At 46.4% G+C, this 18,812-nt stretch overlaps 1 protein-coding gene across 9 annotated transcripts in view; it reads left to right on the top strand.

The window, feature by feature from the left end:
* The window catches only part of LOC129544777 (ATP-binding cassette sub-family A member 6), a 62,119-nt gene that overhangs the window by 30,054 nt on the left and 13,253 nt on the right, over positions 1-18,812 (top strand). For 6 of the 9 annotated variants that reach the window (XM_055408724.2, XM_055408718.2, XM_055408717.2 and 3 more), the window contains 11 exons: positions 136-275; positions 1,705-1,821; positions 3,295-3,478; positions 4,467-4,633; positions 5,336-5,469; positions 6,964-7,101; positions 9,895-10,002; positions 11,512-11,685; positions 11,912-12,025; positions 16,355-16,474; positions 18,317-18,394. In XM_055408724.2, the coding sequence (XP_055264699.2) occupies positions 136-275; positions 1,705-1,821; positions 3,295-3,478; positions 4,467-4,633; positions 5,336-5,469; positions 6,964-7,101; positions 9,895-10,002; positions 11,512-11,685; positions 11,912-12,025; positions 16,355-16,474; positions 18,317-18,394 (1,474 nt within the window). The remainder of the gene's footprint in view (positions 1-135; positions 276-1,704; positions 1,822-3,294; positions 3,479-4,466; positions 4,634-5,335; positions 5,470-6,963; positions 7,102-9,894; positions 10,003-11,511; positions 11,686-11,911; positions 12,026-16,354; positions 16,475-18,316; positions 18,395-18,812) is intronic. The other 3 variants (XM_055408720.2, XM_055408722.2, XM_055408723.2) reach the window with 2 other exon arrangements.

Below are 18,812 nucleotides of genomic sequence, written 5' to 3' on the forward strand. Positions count from 1 at the left end.
TTATTTTTTCCTCATTTGTTTGCTCCCTAAAGCCAAGTAAAATAATACGCAAAGGCTAGAAATCCGATAAGAGCTCTGTTTTTGTGACAGCGGTAGAGAAAACACATATGAACTGTCTTTCCTTTTACATATTAGTTTGTACAGAAGTGAAACATGTGATCCAGGAAAAATAACATCCCTCATTAATCACCACATCCCTGATGCTAAATTGAAAATGGAAAGCAAAGAAAAGCTTGTGTATACATTGCCTGCAGAAAGGACAAACAAATTTCCAGGTAATTTAAGTACAAGGGGACGAACTTGGGAAAAGTGTTCACACCGTTATTACAGCTTTCATATATGGTGGATTTGGATTTTGTTTGAGGTTGGGTTTCTTTAAAGAGCTGAAGCTGAGATGAGAACTTCCAAGTGGAGCTGTCCAATGGCCAAGTGTATAATTGGGAGAGCTGAATCTGGGAATCACTCATTGAGTGATTTGGGTTGAATCAATTGAATCTGCATATTAGATGGATTTAATGCAAGGGATTGGATTAATGAGAAGGTGACATAGGACTGAACCCTCGGGAGAGAGTGGAGGACAGGCCAGAGGGCGGCAGAAATCCAGAGCCCCCGGGGCAGCTGAAGGAGAAACAAGAGTTTGTTCTTATTAACTCAAGGGAGAAAATGTTTCTAGAAGGAGGGTATAGTCAACAGCTTTGAATGTCACTAAATTCTAAAAAGAGAGAGACCAAGTTAAAAGAATAAAAACAAACAACTCCCCCCCCACAAGAAAACGTATTCATTGAATTAAGAAGAAAATTGGAATCACTGATGCTTGAAAACAGTAGCTTCTGGGCAGACGGTGGGGGTATAAGGGTAGCATTTGGGTTCATGTAGGTTATGTGTGAATAGGAGGTGACTAATGAAAGACAGCGAGAGAGACTAATCTTTGGAGTAAAGTGTGCGTTTGTGCGGGAGGAGCGTCTTTGTTTTGCTGTTACTTGTCACATGCACGCACACACGTCTTTGTTCAGTGGGTGACCTTACAGCATTTTGGCACATGATTTGGGATGACCTGGTACTTATAGAAGCTGATGATGCAGGAGAGAAAAGGAGGAGGTAATTTTGGGAGGTGCTCGAGAGTCCTAAAGGGGAAGGAGTTCAGGACCCAAATCAAAGAGGCGACCTGGGATGGAAGGAGCTGCAGATCAGCCAGAAGGAAAGTCAGGGATAGAGGTAGAAGCACGTGGTGATTTGTGGGCGACAGTGATCTGTGGGGCGACGGTGATCTGTGGGTGACTGTGATCTGTGGGGTGATGGTGATCTGTGGGGTGACGGTGATCTGTGGGTGACTGTAATCTGTGGGGCGACGGTGATCTGTGGGGTGACTGATTTGTGGGGTGACTGTGATTTGTGGGGCGATGGTGATTTGTGGGGTGACAGTTGACTTATGGGGCGTTGGTGGGAAGGTGGTGGTCTCTCTGATCGCTCATCTTTCCTCAAAGAAGTTTGCGGGCACGTCGTGAGCTGTAGGCAGACGATGGATGCAGAGGGTTTGTGCGCGGGGGCAGGGGGAGGCCTCCCTCTTCATGTCACAGAGGGAGTGCACCCTCCATAGAAGGGGCTCTATGCAGCACTTGGCGTCGCCATTCAGATGGGGCCCGCTCACTAGGCCGAGTTGTTGGTGTGGGATTCAGATGTCTCTCTCCCCTCCTGTTGCCTTAGACCTTTTTGGTGACCTCGATGAGGGTTGCAGCCTGGGTGTGATGAGCTATGAGGTTTCCACATCAACTCTGAATGAAGTCTTCATGAAACTGGAAGGAAATTCAATGGCTGGGCAAGGTATATCCATTTGTAACGCGTCATGGAAGACCAGTTTCCAAATGGTCATGTGTCAGCTTAGGGTCTAGAGTACCTTGTGTGTGGCTCTCACCAAGGAATGAGACACATTCCAGATCTGATCGTGCTGTTTGGGAAAGGCTGTCAGCCTTTTCCCCACGTCATTACTAGGACTAAACACAGGTCCCTTCCTGGCGCGTCCCAGGCTTCCCTTCAGAGACGATTCGCTTCCACCTTTAGCTGCTGTCTCTTCTCCCAGAGAATCCCTGCTTCTTGGATGCTCTGAGGATGTCAGAGACTCTCCATCAGGGTCATGAAGTCTGAGCAGATGTTTCTTGTCAAGACTACCCTTACCTTGCTCATATGCAGAGTTCCACTGAGCCCTTAGTGGGGAAAAGGGTTCAATAATCTGCTAAGGTGTGTTTTGGTGGTGGTGGTGGTTTAGTCGCTAAGTCATGTCCATCTCTTTGCAACCCCATGGACTTTATGTAACCCGCCAGGCTGCTCTGTCCATGGGATTTCCCAGGCAAGAATACTGGAGTGGGTTGTCATTTCCTTCTCCAGGGGATCGTCCCAACTCAGGGATTGAAACCTGGGTTCAATTAATGGGTCTCTTGCATTGACAGGCAGATTTCTTACCACTGAGTCATCAGGGAAGCCCAACGTGTGTTTTGACGGATGATGATAAAAAGAGCTGTCATTTTACAGCCTTTATGGCAGACACTTTGATCGACGTGTGGCTATATTGCAATTACCTTCTTATAATAACCTTTATGGGCTTCCCAGGTGGCTCAAGTGGTAAAGAATCCTCCTGCAATGCAGGATGTGTGGGTTCAGTCCTGGTGGGGAAGCTCCCCTGGAGAAGGAAATGACAACCCACTCCAGTTTTCTTGCCCGGGAAATCCCACAGACAGAGGAGCCTGGTGGGTTACAGTCCTTGCGGTTGCAAAGAGTCAGACACGACTGAGCGACTAACAAACAACAAAATAACCGTTGTAACAGATGCCACGGGCACACTTCCACACATGAGACAGTCAGCCCGAACAGCAGTTGAACGATTTGTCCCAAATCATGCTGCTTGTACGGCATGGAGTTGGGAATCAGGTACCGATCTGGCGGTTTCAAATATGATAATTTTTCCGCATAGAATTTTAAGTAGATATTTAGGCATCCATGATTGGGTGTTCCTATGGAAGAGATTTCTTGAAATCCCTCAGAATATTGTCACAATGGGACCGTCTCTGTCTTTTCAAAGACTGGGCATACTGTGATCATCTTTCCTGAGTTCCACATTTGGTATGAACTCACCGTATTTTCCCCACTGAGTTTACTGAATGTGGGCATCACGCACCTAATTTGTCTCCAACCTTCTTTGCTTTGTAACCACGAACATTCTAAAACCATGTTTAATATTGTTACAAAGAGAAAGCTGTGCTTGCCGTTAGTAATGTGTGTGTATTCTGTGCGTGTGTGTAGATTTTGAACAAGCAGAGATGAGCAGGGACACGGGACGGCTACATGAAGTGGATCCACCGTGCCTTTCTCCCCCCAAGACGCAGAAGGCTGTGAGCGTCGCGGGCCTCTGGAGGCTGCAGTTCTGGGCGATGGCACGGCTCCGTTTCTTACAGTTAAGACGAGGAAAGAAAGGGCTTCTGACCCTGTGAGTATAAGGGCACGCGGCTTCTAGACAGTGAGTGTCAAGAGAGGGTTAAACCGGAGGGAATTTGAGCCATAAAAACTGACTAATGTCGTTTACAGCAGCAGATGAACCTAGGGATTGTCGTAGAGGGGAAGAAAGAGAAAGTGAAAGACAAATATACCATATTGTGTATATATGGAATCTTGTGTAAAAAGGTACAAATGAACTTATTTACAAAACAGAAGCAGAGTCACAGAAGTAGGAAACAAGCTTACAGTTAGCAAAGGAGAAAGGTTGGGGGTGGCAGGTAAATTGGAGCTTGGGAGGAACACATACACACTACTATATAAAAAATAGATAACTAATAAGGACCTGCTATACGGCACAGGGAACTCTACTCTGTAATGACCTATATTGGGAAAGAGTTTTAAAAAGAACAAAAATTAAATTGTTATTGTGGATCTAAAAAAGACAAAAGCGGACACGCAAACCAAAACCCTAGAACACAAAACCCCCAGCATTGGAATATGGCAGCATTCCTGCCAGAGGAGGAATAAACATAGCGTTTGATTGTACCAACAGTGGGAACACCGGATGTTAGGGCTTCACCAGCCTTCTCCACATGTCTGTTTAATTTCCATAGTTTGATAGCCTGTGTTTATATCTCAATGCCAGGCTTCCCTGGGGGCTCAGCAGTTAAGAACCCGCCTGCCAATACAACAGATGTGGGTTCAGTCCCTGGGTCAGGAAGATCCCCTGGAGGAAGGCATGGCAACCCACTCCAGTATGCTTGCCTAGAGAATCTCCCATGGACAGAGGAGCCTGGCGGGGTACAGTCCATGACTTAGGACTGAGTATGTGCCCACGCATGGCATGGGAAGGTGTGACTTAAAAAATTTTAGCATCAATTATAGATGGCAGTCAACAAATACTTGTGAAATGTCTGGCTGAATAAATAACACTGTTATGTCACAGTGGCATTCATACGGTAATATCTCTTTATTGATAGACTGTTTGTGTTTGGAGTTGCAATGTTCCCTTTGATTGTGGAAAGCATATTCTATGCTGTGTTGAATGAAACCACTGATTGGGAATTTAAACCTGAGTTGTATTTCCTCTCTCCGGGACAACTTCCCCAAGACCCCCGTACCAGCTTATTGATCATCAATAACACAGGTAAACAGAAAAACAAAATTTAAATCCAGAAAAAAAGTGATTTTTATTGTTAAATAGCACAGGTAGGGGGGAAGCAAATTATGAGAGAATAAAATGTGTATTTAAACCTCACTTACGGAAAAGAACTTGCGAGGAGCGATGCATGTCTGTGTGACTTTGGATCTGCTGGGACAGCTGGAAGGAGCCTGAGTCACTGTCTAACTCCTCTGACCCACCAGTCTGTCCACCTGACAATCCTCAGCTCTTCTGTGAGATGGAGACAGATTTCTGTACTCACAGAACCACTCAGTTTTCAGGTCTCTGTGTTACAGCAGCCTGACCTACACCATAAACGTTATACACGCCGATTGATAATGTGAAGATGCCACTTTTATACCCTATGCCCCTCCAACAAAATCCGGGAAGATTCTTTACGACCGATTAGAACCCATGATCTTGTTACCTTAAATGATGGGCAATTGGTTTTGCCTAACTGCTTATTTCAGGCTTCTTCGGTGGCTCAGTGGTAGAGCCTAAGATTTGATAACAGAAGATAGTGGAATGGCTTCTCTTTTACGGGCCAGTATTATTATTTTGATGCCCACAGAGACATGCCTTTACATGGTATTCTACAAATCTTGACTTTGTGTGTGTGGTTTATTTTTAAAAACTGTCACACATGTTCTTGCTTTCTATGGCCTTCTGTTCTGGATTTCATGCTAGAATCAGATATTGAAGATTTTATACAGTCGCTGAAGCATCAAAATATACTTGTGGAGGTAGATGACTTTGAAAATAGAAATGGCACTGAAGATCCCTCTTACAATGGGGCCATCATCGTTTCTGGTAAACGAAAGGTATGCTTGCCACTTGCCTCTTGTGTTTGCTTTTATGAAAAAAATTTAAAGTGCTACATTTTAACTGATTTAAACACTGTGAAAAGTCAACCAAGTATATAGTGACAACTCAGAAACACATGAGGTTATCACTGAATAAACTGTGACGATTAAATAAGCTGTTGTAAAACATTTTTATCTTAAATTTTGAATTAGAAGATTTTTTACATTTGAAGGTACCTAGATGTCATTGCATTATTCAGACTCAATAAAATATTAGACCTTTTGAGTACCAACCCCTATAATTATGAATTTAGGAAATCCCATTTAATGATGGACTATGCAAGGGATATTTTTATATATTGAGAAAACACATTAAATACTATAATAATCACATGAAATCTCTGGGAGGAAAGTGCTCTCAGTTTAGTATTTGTTTCAATTTGGATAAAAGAGTGCAAGTAATAGAGATCCTGTCACGGGAATAAGACTGTTGAAAATACATCCCCATCGTAAGGAAAACTCTGAGTCTGCATCCCAGTGGAAAGCTGGGGCCAGATTCAGTGAAGCTACCTGTTTCTTTCTTAGTACAAGGGAAATAAAAGCAAAGCAAAAGGCGCTGAAGCTGCATCGCTGAATCTACCTGCAGTCGGCTCTGGGTAAAATGTGTAATCTTCGTGCCGACTCTCGGAAACTCCGTTGCTTGTCAGCTGCTTTATTTGTTCTGCTTTCAGGTACTTCCTGTGTGAACGACTGGTAATACTGAACAATGCATGAACAGTTTTAACAATTTTGTGGGTCTTCACTGCTGTGCACAGGCTTTTCTCTGGGTGCAGCGAGTGGGGCTCCTCTCCAGATTCGGCTTCTCTTGCTGGGACCACGGGCTCTAGGCGCGTGAGCTCAGTAGCTGCAGTTGCCAGGCCCTGGAGCATAGGCGCAATAATAGCAAGTTTAGTTGTTCTGTGGAATGTGGGATCTTCCTGGACCAGAGATCGAACCTGTCTCCTGCATGGGCAGATGGATTCTAAAGAATCCACTGAGCCACCAGAGAGGCCTTCACATCTTTATAAACGTGAAGAACATAAAGATGGTCTCAGAAAGTGTGAAAATGCTTCATTGGCAGTGTAACCCTGTGCTTACCTCCTACCTAGAAGATCAGGGTTCCTTCGCTTGCTCTCTGTAAGCTTAGCGTCCCCTTGTCGGGGCCACTGTTAAATCCTGGTCAATAAAACTTCCTCGTAAGCAAAACCAAGACGAGTGATTTCAAATCAGTAATGCTGATAAAAATGCATGCTGCCAGCTGTGCTATCCACTCCACCAGAACCTAACGTCCATGATCTCATTTAAGCCGTGTCCCAGCCCGTTCACTGGCCCCCCGACAAAAGAGGAGAGTGACGCTCAGAATGGCCAGTTCACTCCGAGGTGGTCACACCGCCAGATGCGCCGCTGCTGAGCTCTTTCTGCTTCAGCGGCGCAGGACCTGCGTCACGCCGTTTGTCTTTGTCTTGTGGGCAGGATCACCGGTTCTCAGTCGTGTGTAACACCAGGAGGCTGCACTGCTTCCCTGTCCTCGTGAGCGTTGTCAGCAACGGGCTGCTCCGGCTGCTCAATCACACCCAGCACATCCGGACCCAGAGAAGCTCGTTCCCTTTGGTAAGCGCTGGAGTATTACCTTCCTCCGCTGTTGAGTCATTCCTGCGGGTCCTCTGGATCGTCAGTCCTAACAACCATTTCGTCTTAATTTTTCAATCAGACTATACTTAGCAACATATGGTTTTCTCCTAAGTTATGACTAAAGAATTTGCACGAGGGAATATTTTTCAGTATTCTGTCATAGTCTCCCAGGGAACCTTCTGAAAAACTACACTCTTGACTGCAGAAGCGTGTTGGAGGCCGAGAGGGAGCCAGTAAGCGTGTGTGCAATGGGTGGAAGTCGGGAGCCCTGGTAACCAGCGTCAGAACCTTGTAAAGCCAGGACCCCTCGGTGCGGGCCCTTTATTGACTCCCAGGCAGCAGACTGACTGAAATGAAGGAGAATCTGCCGGCTCTTGGGCCGTCTTCCTTCGGGTCCGTCCCTTCGCTCACCCGTCATTGTTCTGCATCGCAAGGGTGTCCGATACCCAGAGCCACGTTCTCAGGGGTCTTTGTCAGCCGGCTCTAGCCTGGACTTAGACAGCGGGAAGCAGGGATCGGAGCCGGGAAGGCAGAAAGGTCGCACTCCGTGGGCTCCGGTCACATCACCTCGGCTTCGCCTTCTAACCCGGAAGGGACAACGGCTTCCTTACCCTTGGTCCCTCCACTCCCCCCACCCGCATACCCTTGCGTGATTGACTTCCCTCTGTTTTAAGCACTGAAGATGGTGAAGACTTTCTGATTAGACCCCCACTGGTGTCCTAGAGGGACCTCCCGAAGCGGACCCTGACTGTTCCAAACCAGGAGGCTGGGAGGGCAAGAAACGCGATTGGAAATAGAGCCATCAGACACAGGGGCCCGACCTGTGACAGAGGGCTGAGCGCAGTCCGGGCCTTCACTGCCTCGGTGGTGCTGGGTGCACGCACGCGGAGCCGGAGCAGACTGAGCTGAGCTGAAGCCGCCGCTGGCCGTGAGAGGGCGGTGGTGGCCAGACAAGCGGGTCTGAAGGGACCCTGTGGACGGGGCCACTGGGGGCTGCATCCCCTCTTGGTTTGAGTTTCCTCATTTTATTGCTTGTTTGTTCAGGATCAAAATGGACCAAGGCCCCACGGTTGTTCTCTTAGGCATTCCCGGAGGTGCATACCATTCTCCTTTCAGCCATTCTCAGAAAGACAGTGACGCGTTCTCCCATCTGGTGAAACATTAGAATTTGTAGATATAGCCTCCAAAGCCTGAAGGAAAGTTTGAGAATGATTTTGAGACAGGCTACTGCCCTGGCCTCCTGCAATTAATCCCGGAGGCAGCCCTGTACCTGTGTGTGCTCAGTCATGTCTGACCCTTTGAGACCCTGTGAACTGTGGCCCGCCGGCTCCTCTGTCCACGGGATTCTCCAGACAAGAAGACTGGAGTGGGCTGCCATGCCCTCCTCCAGGGGATCTTCCGGACCCAGGGATCAAACCCAAATCTCTTTACATCCCATTCATTGGCAGGCAGGGTCTTTACCACTAGCGCCACCTGGGAAGCCCCCGCCCTGAGCATAAGGCCAGACTCAGACACCGATCTGGGGGGAGTGAGTTCAGTTTTCTGTCTTTGATGGTGGGCTTAGTGCAGCGAGTTTTCCTTTTAAGTCTGTGCTTCGGAAGCGCCCACTCAGCTACCAGTACCTTCACCTTTTCATCACTAGGTTTGCTGAGGAAGACGGTTGCTCAGGCCTCAATTATCTACTTCTCTCATCGTTCCTTAATTATTATTTTTTGTATTGTGGGGTTTGTTTTTTTTTTAAAAAGGCCCTGTAACACAAAAGCTTGCCATCTAGTCATGTCTTAAAATGTCTTTATTCTCGATTGAAGGATGATCGCTTTACAGTATTATGTTGGTTTCTGTCATGTGTCAACACGAAGCAGCCATCAGCATACAGAGACCCCTCCCTTCTGAAACTGCCCCTGTCTCCCACCCCTCCCCACCCTCGAGGCTGTCACCTCGGTTCCAGCTCCCAGAGGCACACAGCAGATTCCACTGGCTATCACTTCATCTAGGCGTTTTTAAGGGTACACTTTGGAAGTGTTCAGTATATTCACACTGTCATGAGTCAGGTCTCCAGAACTCTTCTGTCTTGCAGAATTAGCACTTTATCTCTGCCAAACGAGACTCCCTGCCCCCTGCCCTTCGTGGCCCCTCCTGGCCCCCGTTCTGCAGCTCTTTCTGGGAATCTGACTCAAGTCAGCGGGATCACTTATCAGCACTCATCTCTCGTGCCTGGCTTCCTTCCCGTTTCCCTGACAGCCCCTCAGTTCACGCGTGTTGCCACGTGTGACAGGACTTCCTCCTTTAAGGGTGAATGAGTCTGCTTGTGCACACCCATTTATCCGTCTGAGGACGTGTGGCTGCTTCTGTCCCTTGGCTCGTGTGAACAGCGGGGCTGTGACCAAGTGCGGGCAGGTCTCTGCTTTCAGCTCTTTTCGATACACGCCCTGAAATGGTTCTGAGTCATGTTTCACTTCTCTTTTTTTCCCTCGGAGTTGAAGCGTCACATTAAATGATCAGGAACTTCTCCCCGCAGCCTCTATGGGTGGAGATTGATGAACTAGATGTGCATGTTTGATTTTTCAGCACTTCCAGAAGCGCATGCTTTTGGAATCAGTGTTTCTTTCATTTTTTACAAATGCTTACTGGTTTTAAGCACTTAACTATGTGGATATGGTTAATGAATTGTTTTGTTGAGGTGGCATCGACTAACACGGTTATGTCAAGGTTTTCTGATGTGACACTGTGCTTCTGCTCATGTGCCCCACCAAGCGCATCTTCTGTTTGCAGGGCCACACGCTGCTCCGGACGGGGCTCCCCGAAGGCTCGTTCTTCTTGTTTTCTGTCACGTGCAGCCTGTCTCCTTACATCGCCATGAACAGTGTCAGCGATTACAAAGTAAGAAGAGGGAGGAGGGAAGAAAAACGCTGGGGCCTTGGTCATTCTGTGTTCAATGCTGTGGGTTTTCTTACAGGAAAACACTGTAACATGTTTAACTCAGATAATGCAGCTCAGTATTATTTCTATCAAGTCAGAAAAGTTCAAACAAGGCAATGGCACCCCACTCCAGTACTCTTGCCTGGAAAATCCCAGGGACGGGGGAGCCTGGTGGGCTGCCGTCTATGGGGTCGCACAGAGTCGGACATGACTGAAGCAACTTAGCAGCAGCAGCAGCAGCAGAAGTTACTTCTAAAAACACAAAGTGCTTGTTACTTCAAAATGACAAGAAAAGTGAAACAGTCAGGCAGGGACTCAAATTAATCTAAACCTTCAAAGGGGAATATGATAAAACTTTCAACCACATTATTTCCTAACCACAGGGAAGAAATCATTGATACTGAAATCGAGGACCACAGTTAAGACTTTAATCCACTTGCCATCGTGCAGAATACAGGTTTTTGGTTGTATTTGTGTTGGGTCATGCCCATTATCGAGGCAAGACAGTCATATCAGATTCAAATGTCATCTCTTTCCATCTGAGTCAGTCATTATCCAGGAGTATATTTAGATAATGGAGAATTTACTGTTCTTCGGATGACAAAATAACATTTCTTTTGAAGGAGATTGATTCAGGCTTTGATCATTAGGAGGCCTACTGTTGTAGTTATTCTTCAAACCTACCAGATAAAACAATGCGCATGTTTAAACGTCCACCTTGATTCAAATGACTTTTTTGTCATCGGCTTCCTAAAAGCGGTGTACACATAATTAAGATATTGAAAAAGTGAAAGTCACTCAGTTGTGTCTGACTCTTTGCGACCCCATGGACTGTATAGTCCAGGGCCAGAATTCTCCAGGCCAGAATACTGGAGTGGGAAGCCTTTCCCTTCTCCAGGGGATCTTCCCTTCTCCAGGGGATCTTCCCAACCTAGGGATCGAACCCAGGTCTCCCACATTGCAGGTGGATTCTTTTCCAGCTGAGCCGCAAGGAAAGCCCAAGAATACTGTAGTGGGTAGCCTATCCCTTCTCCAGTGGATCTTCCCAACGCAGGAATTTAACCAGAGTCTCCTGCATTGCAGGCAGATTCTTTACCAACTGAACTATCAGGGAAGCAGATTAAAATATTAAAATTTTTAAATATTAGATTTATAAAAATTTTAGGGACTTCCATGGTGGTCCACATGGTTAAGACTTTGCCTTCCAATGCATTGGCTGCAGGTTCAATACCTGGTCAGAAAGCTAAGATCCTGTGTGCCTGGCAGCCAAAAAAACAAAACATAAAGCAGAAGCAGTATTGTGACAAATTCAATAAAGTCTTCAGAAAATGGTCCACTTCAAGACACTTAAATCTTTTTTTAAATGTATTGGAGTATTAGATTATATTTACCTTTGAAAACCACCTGATGTGTTTGTTTTGGATTTGAGTTCCAACTGAATCCACGTTATCTGCTGTGGTTTTCCGTCAGAAGAGAACCAAGTCCCAGCTGTGGATCTGTGGCCTCCTCCCTTCTGCATACTGGTGTGGGCAGGCGCTGGTGGATGTTAACCTCTACAATCTCATCCTCCTCTCCATGTATCTGATTTTCTACCTAGCAAACATGGTGCATATCTATCTCACAAGCAGAGTTATATTTGCTCTGGTAAGTAACAATGGCACAGACAATATCTTATTCAGCAGTTCGTAGTAAGCTTTCGTACTGACACAGTCTAATATAGGCACGAAGTTCCCACTTTTAGTTTGTCACAAACCCAGACAGAAACCACTCAGAGTGCATGTGTAATGAGAAATGTTAGCAACCCTTGAAACCTCTCCCTCAGCAAACGGTTCATTCTTCTGACTTTGATGTTTCTTTGTATTATCTTCAGGTTGTCATGACGCTTGGTTATGCAGCTTCCCTTGTCTTCCTGACATACGTGATAGCATTTATTTTTCGTAAGAGGAGAAAAAATAGTGGCCTTTGGTCATTTTGCTTCTATGTAGTAAGTACTTACACAAACAGTTCTTTTTCAAACTTTCAGTGTAACATTAAACATAGTCACATTTGCCGTGAGCAGCGGGGACAGTTAATACCTTAAACTCACACCCTGGAACGGGGAGCAGGTACAACGTGTTCCAGAGTCAGTAATGGGTGTTCCTGGAGAACTCGTGTACAACCTTGACTCGAATTTACAGAGAAGATTCGTGTGCTCTGCCTGCTAAGTCACTCCGTCATGTCCGGCTCTTTGTGACCTTACTGTAGCCCTCCAGACTCCTCTGTCCATGGGATTCTCCAGGCAAGAACTCTGGAGTGAATTACCATTCCCTTCTTCCGACCCAGGGATGGAAACTGTCTCTCTCACATCTGCATTGGCAGGTGGGTTCTTTAGTAGCGCCACCTGGGAAGCCCCTGGGGTCGCAAAACAGTTGAACATGACTGAGCGACTGGGCAGGTAAGATCCCTGGAAACTTGGATGGAAATGTTTGTCAAAACTCTGAGGTTGCCTAGGCTCAGCATTTCAGGTGCCTTTTAGCTGAAAGCCTCAGCTGCTGGTGGAATGTCTGTCTTGCATACACAGCTCTCAGTTCTTGGAGCAGGAGTCTTGAAATCACGAGAGGAACCCAACCAAAGTCCACCTGCTGAGAAAATGCATATGATGTCATCCCCTGATTTCTGAAAGCAGTTAGCAGCGGATGTCCTGGTCGGTAGCTAGCCGTTGACTCACCCTTTCTCATCAGACAGCGTTCCGACTTGGCGTCACTAGATAGTACTGGGTTGGCCAAAAAGTTAAGATGTTATGGAAACACCCAAGCGAACCTTTTTGGCCAACCCAGTATTTCTCGGTATTCAGCTGGTAGTGTCTGTAGAGATACTTTATTTGGAAGACTGATTTTGAGACAGTCGTGAAAATTTGGTGCACCAGTCTTTCCATTTGTACTTTGCTGTGGGAACTCTTTTTTTAATTTCCAGCCAACAGACTGAATAACACTGCACAGTGTAAGCCCAGAAGCGGGGTAAGAGGGACAGATGTCAGTCTGCCTGATGGTTTCTTTTCAGCCCACACTCTCGGTTTGCATACGTCCGGAAAAGGTGGACAAATAATGCGTGTGCACACTTTGTGTCTTCTCGTCGTCTCGGCTCTGAACAGAGTCTCTTTCGGGGCTGGTGTTCAAGCGGCCTCAGGGTCATTGGCCAGCAGGGGCTCTGACGGGTCTGCTCCCGTCAGAGAGGGAGGACTCAACTCTCCTGGGGTGAGCAGCCTCGGGCGCTCTTCGAGCTTCCTGGGCTCCAGTCCTGTGTCATCAGCAGCCCGGGGTCGTGCTGCCTTTTTCTTCGTGTCTGTGCCCACTCCCTCGGCTGGCTCTCGTTGAGCAGAACCCACGCCAGGCTGAGATTTAGTAAATGCACTTCTAGGCGAATGCCCGCCGCAGCGTGTGGAGGGAGAAGGCCGCCGCGGGGTTGCCAGGCGCTCGCCACGCCGTCTGCACAGATCGGCCACCTCTCAGGTCGGACCCAGCGTCCCTGGTAGAACCGCACCGTCCCCTCAGCGTTCGCAGCAGAGCAGGGCAGGGAGGGGCTTTCCTCATGGATGAAGGCTCTGCAGCGATGCTTTCGGTTGGGAAAAGTGGGAAAGAATTTTCTCAGCAGGTTTCAAAGCTCCAACAGCATATGACAGTGCTTCCAGAACTCAAAACGGCAGACTCTGCCAGAGCGGAGCTCCCGTGTCTGTCCACTCAGAGAGCAGAGACCATGCCCCCGTCGCCCCCGGCCCTCGCCCAGGTCTGTCCATAGTAAGGGGTGAAGGGCTGGTGAGGGCAGACTTCCTCCAGCGCCTGGGGAAGCAGACTTGCCTCTGCACCGTCTTATCGTGAATTCCTCCCGCAGAACTCCTCAGCGGCAGGTGAATAAATGAACAAACAAGGAAATCTGGCTTTGTTGTTTCTAAGGAGAGTCAGCTTCGGCTTCTTCAGCGTTACTGGTTGGGCATAGGCCTGGATTACTGTAATATTGAATGGTTTGCCTTGGAAACGAACAGAAATCATTCTGTCATTTTTAAGACTGCATCCAAGTACTGCATTTCAGACTCTTTTGTTGACCATGATGGCTACTCCATTTCTTCTAAGGGGTTCCTGCCCACAGTAGTAGATATAATGGTCATCTGAGTTAAATTCACCCATTCCAGTCCATTTTAGTTCACTGATTCCTAGAATGTCGACGTTCACTCTTGCCATCTCCTGTTTGCACAATAAACTGTGGAAAATTCTGAAAGAGATGGAAATACCAGACCACCTGACCTGCCTCTTGAGAAACCTGTATGCAGGTCAGGAAGCAACAGTTAGAACTGGACATGGAACAACAGACTAGTTCCAAATAGGAAAAGGAGTACGTCAAGGTTGTATATTGTCATCCTGCTTATTTAACTTCTATGCAGAGTACATCATGAGGAACGCTGGGCTGGAGGAAGCACAAGCTGGAATCAAGATTGCCGGGAGAAATATCAATAACCTCAGATATGTAGATGACACCACCCTTATGGCAGAAAGTGAAGAGGAACTCAAAGGCCTCTTGATGAAAGTGAAAGAGGAGAGTGAAAAGGTTGGCTTGAAGCTCAACATTCAGAAAACAAAGATCATGGCATCTGGTCCCATCACTTCTTGGGAAATAGATGGGGAAACGGTGGAAACAGTGTCAGACTTTATTTTTTGGGGCTCCAAAATCACTGCGGATGCTGATTGCAGCCATGAAATTAAAAGACGCTTACTCCTTGGAAGGAAAATTATGACCAGCCTAGATAGCATATTAAAAAGCAGAGACATTACTTTGCCAACCAAGGTCCGTCTAGTCAAGGCTATGGTTTTTCCCGTGGTCATGTATGGATGTGAGAGTTGGACTGTGAAGAAAGCTGATCGCTGAAGATTTGATGCTGTTGAACTGTGGTGCTGGAGAAGACTCTTGAGAGTCCCTTGGACTGCAAGGAGATCCAACCAGTCCATTCAAGAGGAGATCAATCCTGGGTGTTCATTGGAAGGTCTGATGCTAAAGCTGAAACTGCAATACTTTGGCCACCTCATGCGACGAGTTGACTCACTGGAAAAGACTCTGATGCTGGGAGCGATTGGGGGTGGGAGGAGACGGGGACGACAGAGAATGAGATGGCTGGATGGCATCACCGACTCGATGGACATGAGTTTGAGTGAACTCCGGGAGTTGGTGATGGACAGGGAGGCCTGGCGTGCTGTGATTCATGGGGTCGCGGAGAGTCGGACACGACTGAGCGACTGAACTGAACTGAACTGAAGGAGAGCCATGATGACACCAAGGCCTTTCCTGTTAGGTTTGTGGATTCACATGATAACTAAGATCTTCTCGCTAGCATATGAGTAAGCAAGCTTTAGCAAATAAAGAACCACAGCCAAGAACTGAGCTTTTGACACCGAAAACTACATTTTTCAAATCGAAATATATCTACAAATGATTGGAGACCTTTTTTTCCTTTTATTGCCAATTAATTTTAAATTTATTATGGATTAAAATAAGGCAAAGCAGTATTGCAAAAACAAAGTAAATTTTGCAAACTAAAAATTTCTTTGTTCACAATATAAAAAATACACCATAGTGTTACAGTGTCATACTTGTTTATATACTTTCTGATTATTTTCCTTTTTCTTTGCATTTGTCAGTTTCATTTTTTTATACCACTGAAAAGTCAGATTTGAAAAATAATCAAGATTATCTAGTATATTTCCCCTCATTTTATGGAGGGAAAAAATGAAGTATTCTCTTTTTGGATTTTTTTTTCTTTGATGCTTTAATCCTTATAAATTTCTTTTTAATTTTTTTATTGAAGTGTGGTTCATTTGCAATGTTGAGTTTAATTTCTGCTGTTCAGCAAAGTGAGTGTTACATATATACTTTCTTTTCCATTATGGTTTGTCACAAGATATTGAATGTAGCTCCCTGTGCTCTATAGTAGGACCTTGTTTATCCGTCCTGTACCTAATAGTATCTGCTAGTCAAGTAACCTATATAAAGTCACACAAAAATTAGTGACAGACTTGGGATAAAACTGAGGTCTCAGTGAGTCTGTTTGGACAATTTAGCTCTCACCGTTGTCTCCAGATTTTCCCTCTAAGAATTTTCTGTTGGGAGCGGAAGGTCTTACACTTTCTCATAACAAAATCTCCCGCCTTCCCTTTCTCCCTTTGAAAGGAGTGTGTCCACACAAGGGAAAATTCCCATGTATTTGGTCAGAACACCTGCATCTTAAGTATTTCCTCAAAGATCAGAGGATTGAGTGTGTGTGACGCTAATGTTTCCCCTTGCCTTGTAGATCACGGTCATCGCATTTGGCATCACTATGCTATTTGGGTTAGACATCCCTGTCCTGATAGCTTGCATGGTTTTAGCTCCCTCAGCAACCTTGAGTGGATTTATAGCTTTTTTGCACGAGGTAAGAAATGTTATCAAATGTGCCATTAATTTTGAATGCGCAGCCTATTAAAGTGCTTTGCCAAAATCTGCGAAAACAGACAGCAGGCTGGTGTTTTCCTGGGAGCTGAGGTGGGAAAGGAGTGGGTATCTCTTTGGGGTGGTGGAAATGTTCCTAAGTTGAATTGTGGTGATACTCTGCTAATTTACTAAAAATCTTTGAATCGTACACTTAAAATGAATGAATTTTATGGCATGAGAATTTAACCACATTAAAGCCATTTTGAAAGTTTTGCCAGGAATTCCCTGGCGGTCAGTAGTTAGGACTCTGCACTTTTGCGGTGGAGGGCCCAGGTTAAATCCCTGATCAGAGAACTAAGATCCCGAAAGGCATGCCGGGCAGCCAAAAAAGAAAAATAAAAGCTTCTGCCATATGCACTTTACAAGACATAAGCTTTGTCAAATGCATTTAAAATGAATGCCAGATGGAAACACGTTGCCTGATTCCATGGGTATTCATTATCCATTGTGAGCGTATGCTCACATACAATAACACTTACTCATTGAGAAACAGAAATAAACTGATGCTGAAGCGCCAATACTTGGGCCACCTGATGCGAAGGTGGTCATTTCCAGTCTTTGGAAATGACCCTGATGCTGGGAAAGATTGGGGGCAGAAGGAGAAGGGGACGACAGAGGGTGAGATGGCTGGATGGCATCACCGACTCGATGGACATGAGTTTGGGTGGACTCCGGGATTTGGTGATGGACGGGGAAGGCTGGCGTGCTGCAGTCCGTGGGGTCGCAGAGAGTCAGACACGACTGAGTGGCTGATGACGACAGCAGCTATGCTGTGAGCTGTCCCAGTAGTTCAGGCTCCGCGACAAGCAGGGCAGCACCTCCTCTCACAGTTTCGTGGAGACAGAGCCTCAGCCGGTCAGCACCAGGGGCCTCGAGGTTGCCAAGGAGACGGCGAGGGGCGAGGGGCAGTTCCGAGTCCAGCTGGGTCCCTGGGGAGCCCGAGGGCCCTGCGGGGAGCCGGCTTTACACTGGGTCCTGACGAATGGCAGGCGGGTCAAGCCAAGGCAGGGATGCTGGAGAGGGTGCACGGGGCCCTGAAGACGCAGAGGCACTTCACACAGGAGGAGCCGGATGGCCAGGCGAGCGCGAGAGCCCGGCCAGGCGCATGCCGTCCTCCAGGAGGTGGTGGTTTAAAGGGAGTCGCGAGGCGTCCCCTGACCCCGTGTGCTCCCAGGGACCCAGGAAATCGGCTGCAGAATGTCCTTTCCCTTCACCGGCACTGCCTGGAATTCCCGACTGCAAACTCATTCCTTCACGCAAAGCGTTTCTCTCCTAAGATGTACGTCACCCTGTGAGGCGAAATACACCAACCCACGTGTGTCACACACGGTTGGGGAGGGATGGGTGACTTTCTTAACGCGTCGCTGATGAAGAAAGAATCACAAGATGGGACCGATTATTGTGGTGGAAACAGTCACCCCTGGGACTCAGGACGGTTCCTGGGGGTCATTTGGGGCAAAGAGGGAGGAGACCTAGAGTCACTCCCAGTGTAGACCACTCTGTCTGTTATGCTTGAGTAGACTTTCAGCGAACATTAAACCAAAATATAAAGGAAAAATAGAAGGAAGAGATGGACAGACAGGTCACCCCCTTGGAGAGGCGGACAGGGTTGGGTAGGGGTCCTCTCTTTTCTCTGTGGGGAATTGCTTGTCATCAGGGCAGAAAGAGGGGATCAAACTTAATGAGGGAAATCTCCAATATGTAAAATTCCATGTTAATTAAATGCAAATAAGAAAGTTGACGAATTTCCATTGAGCCTTTTTTTTTTTTTTGGTCTTTGCAGAGAATCATTCAATACAGGATAAAATATGAAGAGGCAAATTATGACCTGAGTGCAGCTGATCTTCTAGTATGCCTAATAGTAAGATGGCTTTTCTACCTCATCGCCTACTTTTTTGGGGGGTTATCACTTACTGTAGTAACTCTTTGATCTTGTCTGAAGTGTGCCAACTTTGAAAGTGTTTTTAATATAATCTTAGACAAAGCAATTGCATTCAGATATGGTTCTACATCCTAGTTGCTTCTTAGGTGCATGAATGGACTGTGCAAACCCAGAATGCAGTGTAAAATTAGATTTTCTTATTTATCCTGTCTTCTGCCCCCTCCAAATTTCAGTTTGTAAAAAAAATACATGCAATATAATTAAATTCTTTGCGATTAGAGACAAACAAAGCAAAAGGAAAAAAAGAAAAAGGAAAATGATTATACTGGTGTATATGGGCTGAAGAAAATTAGTGTCTTTGCATATGTGGCAGTACTTTTCTAGGCATAGATCAAAA

Source organism: Moschus berezovskii, chromosome 20 (assembly GCF_049115385.1).
Source record: "Moschus berezovskii isolate FMDL1 chromosome 20, NW_MosBer_1.0, whole genome shotgun sequence".
NCBI classification, from domain to species: Eukaryota; Metazoa; Chordata; class Mammalia; order Artiodactyla; family Moschidae; genus Moschus; species Moschus berezovskii.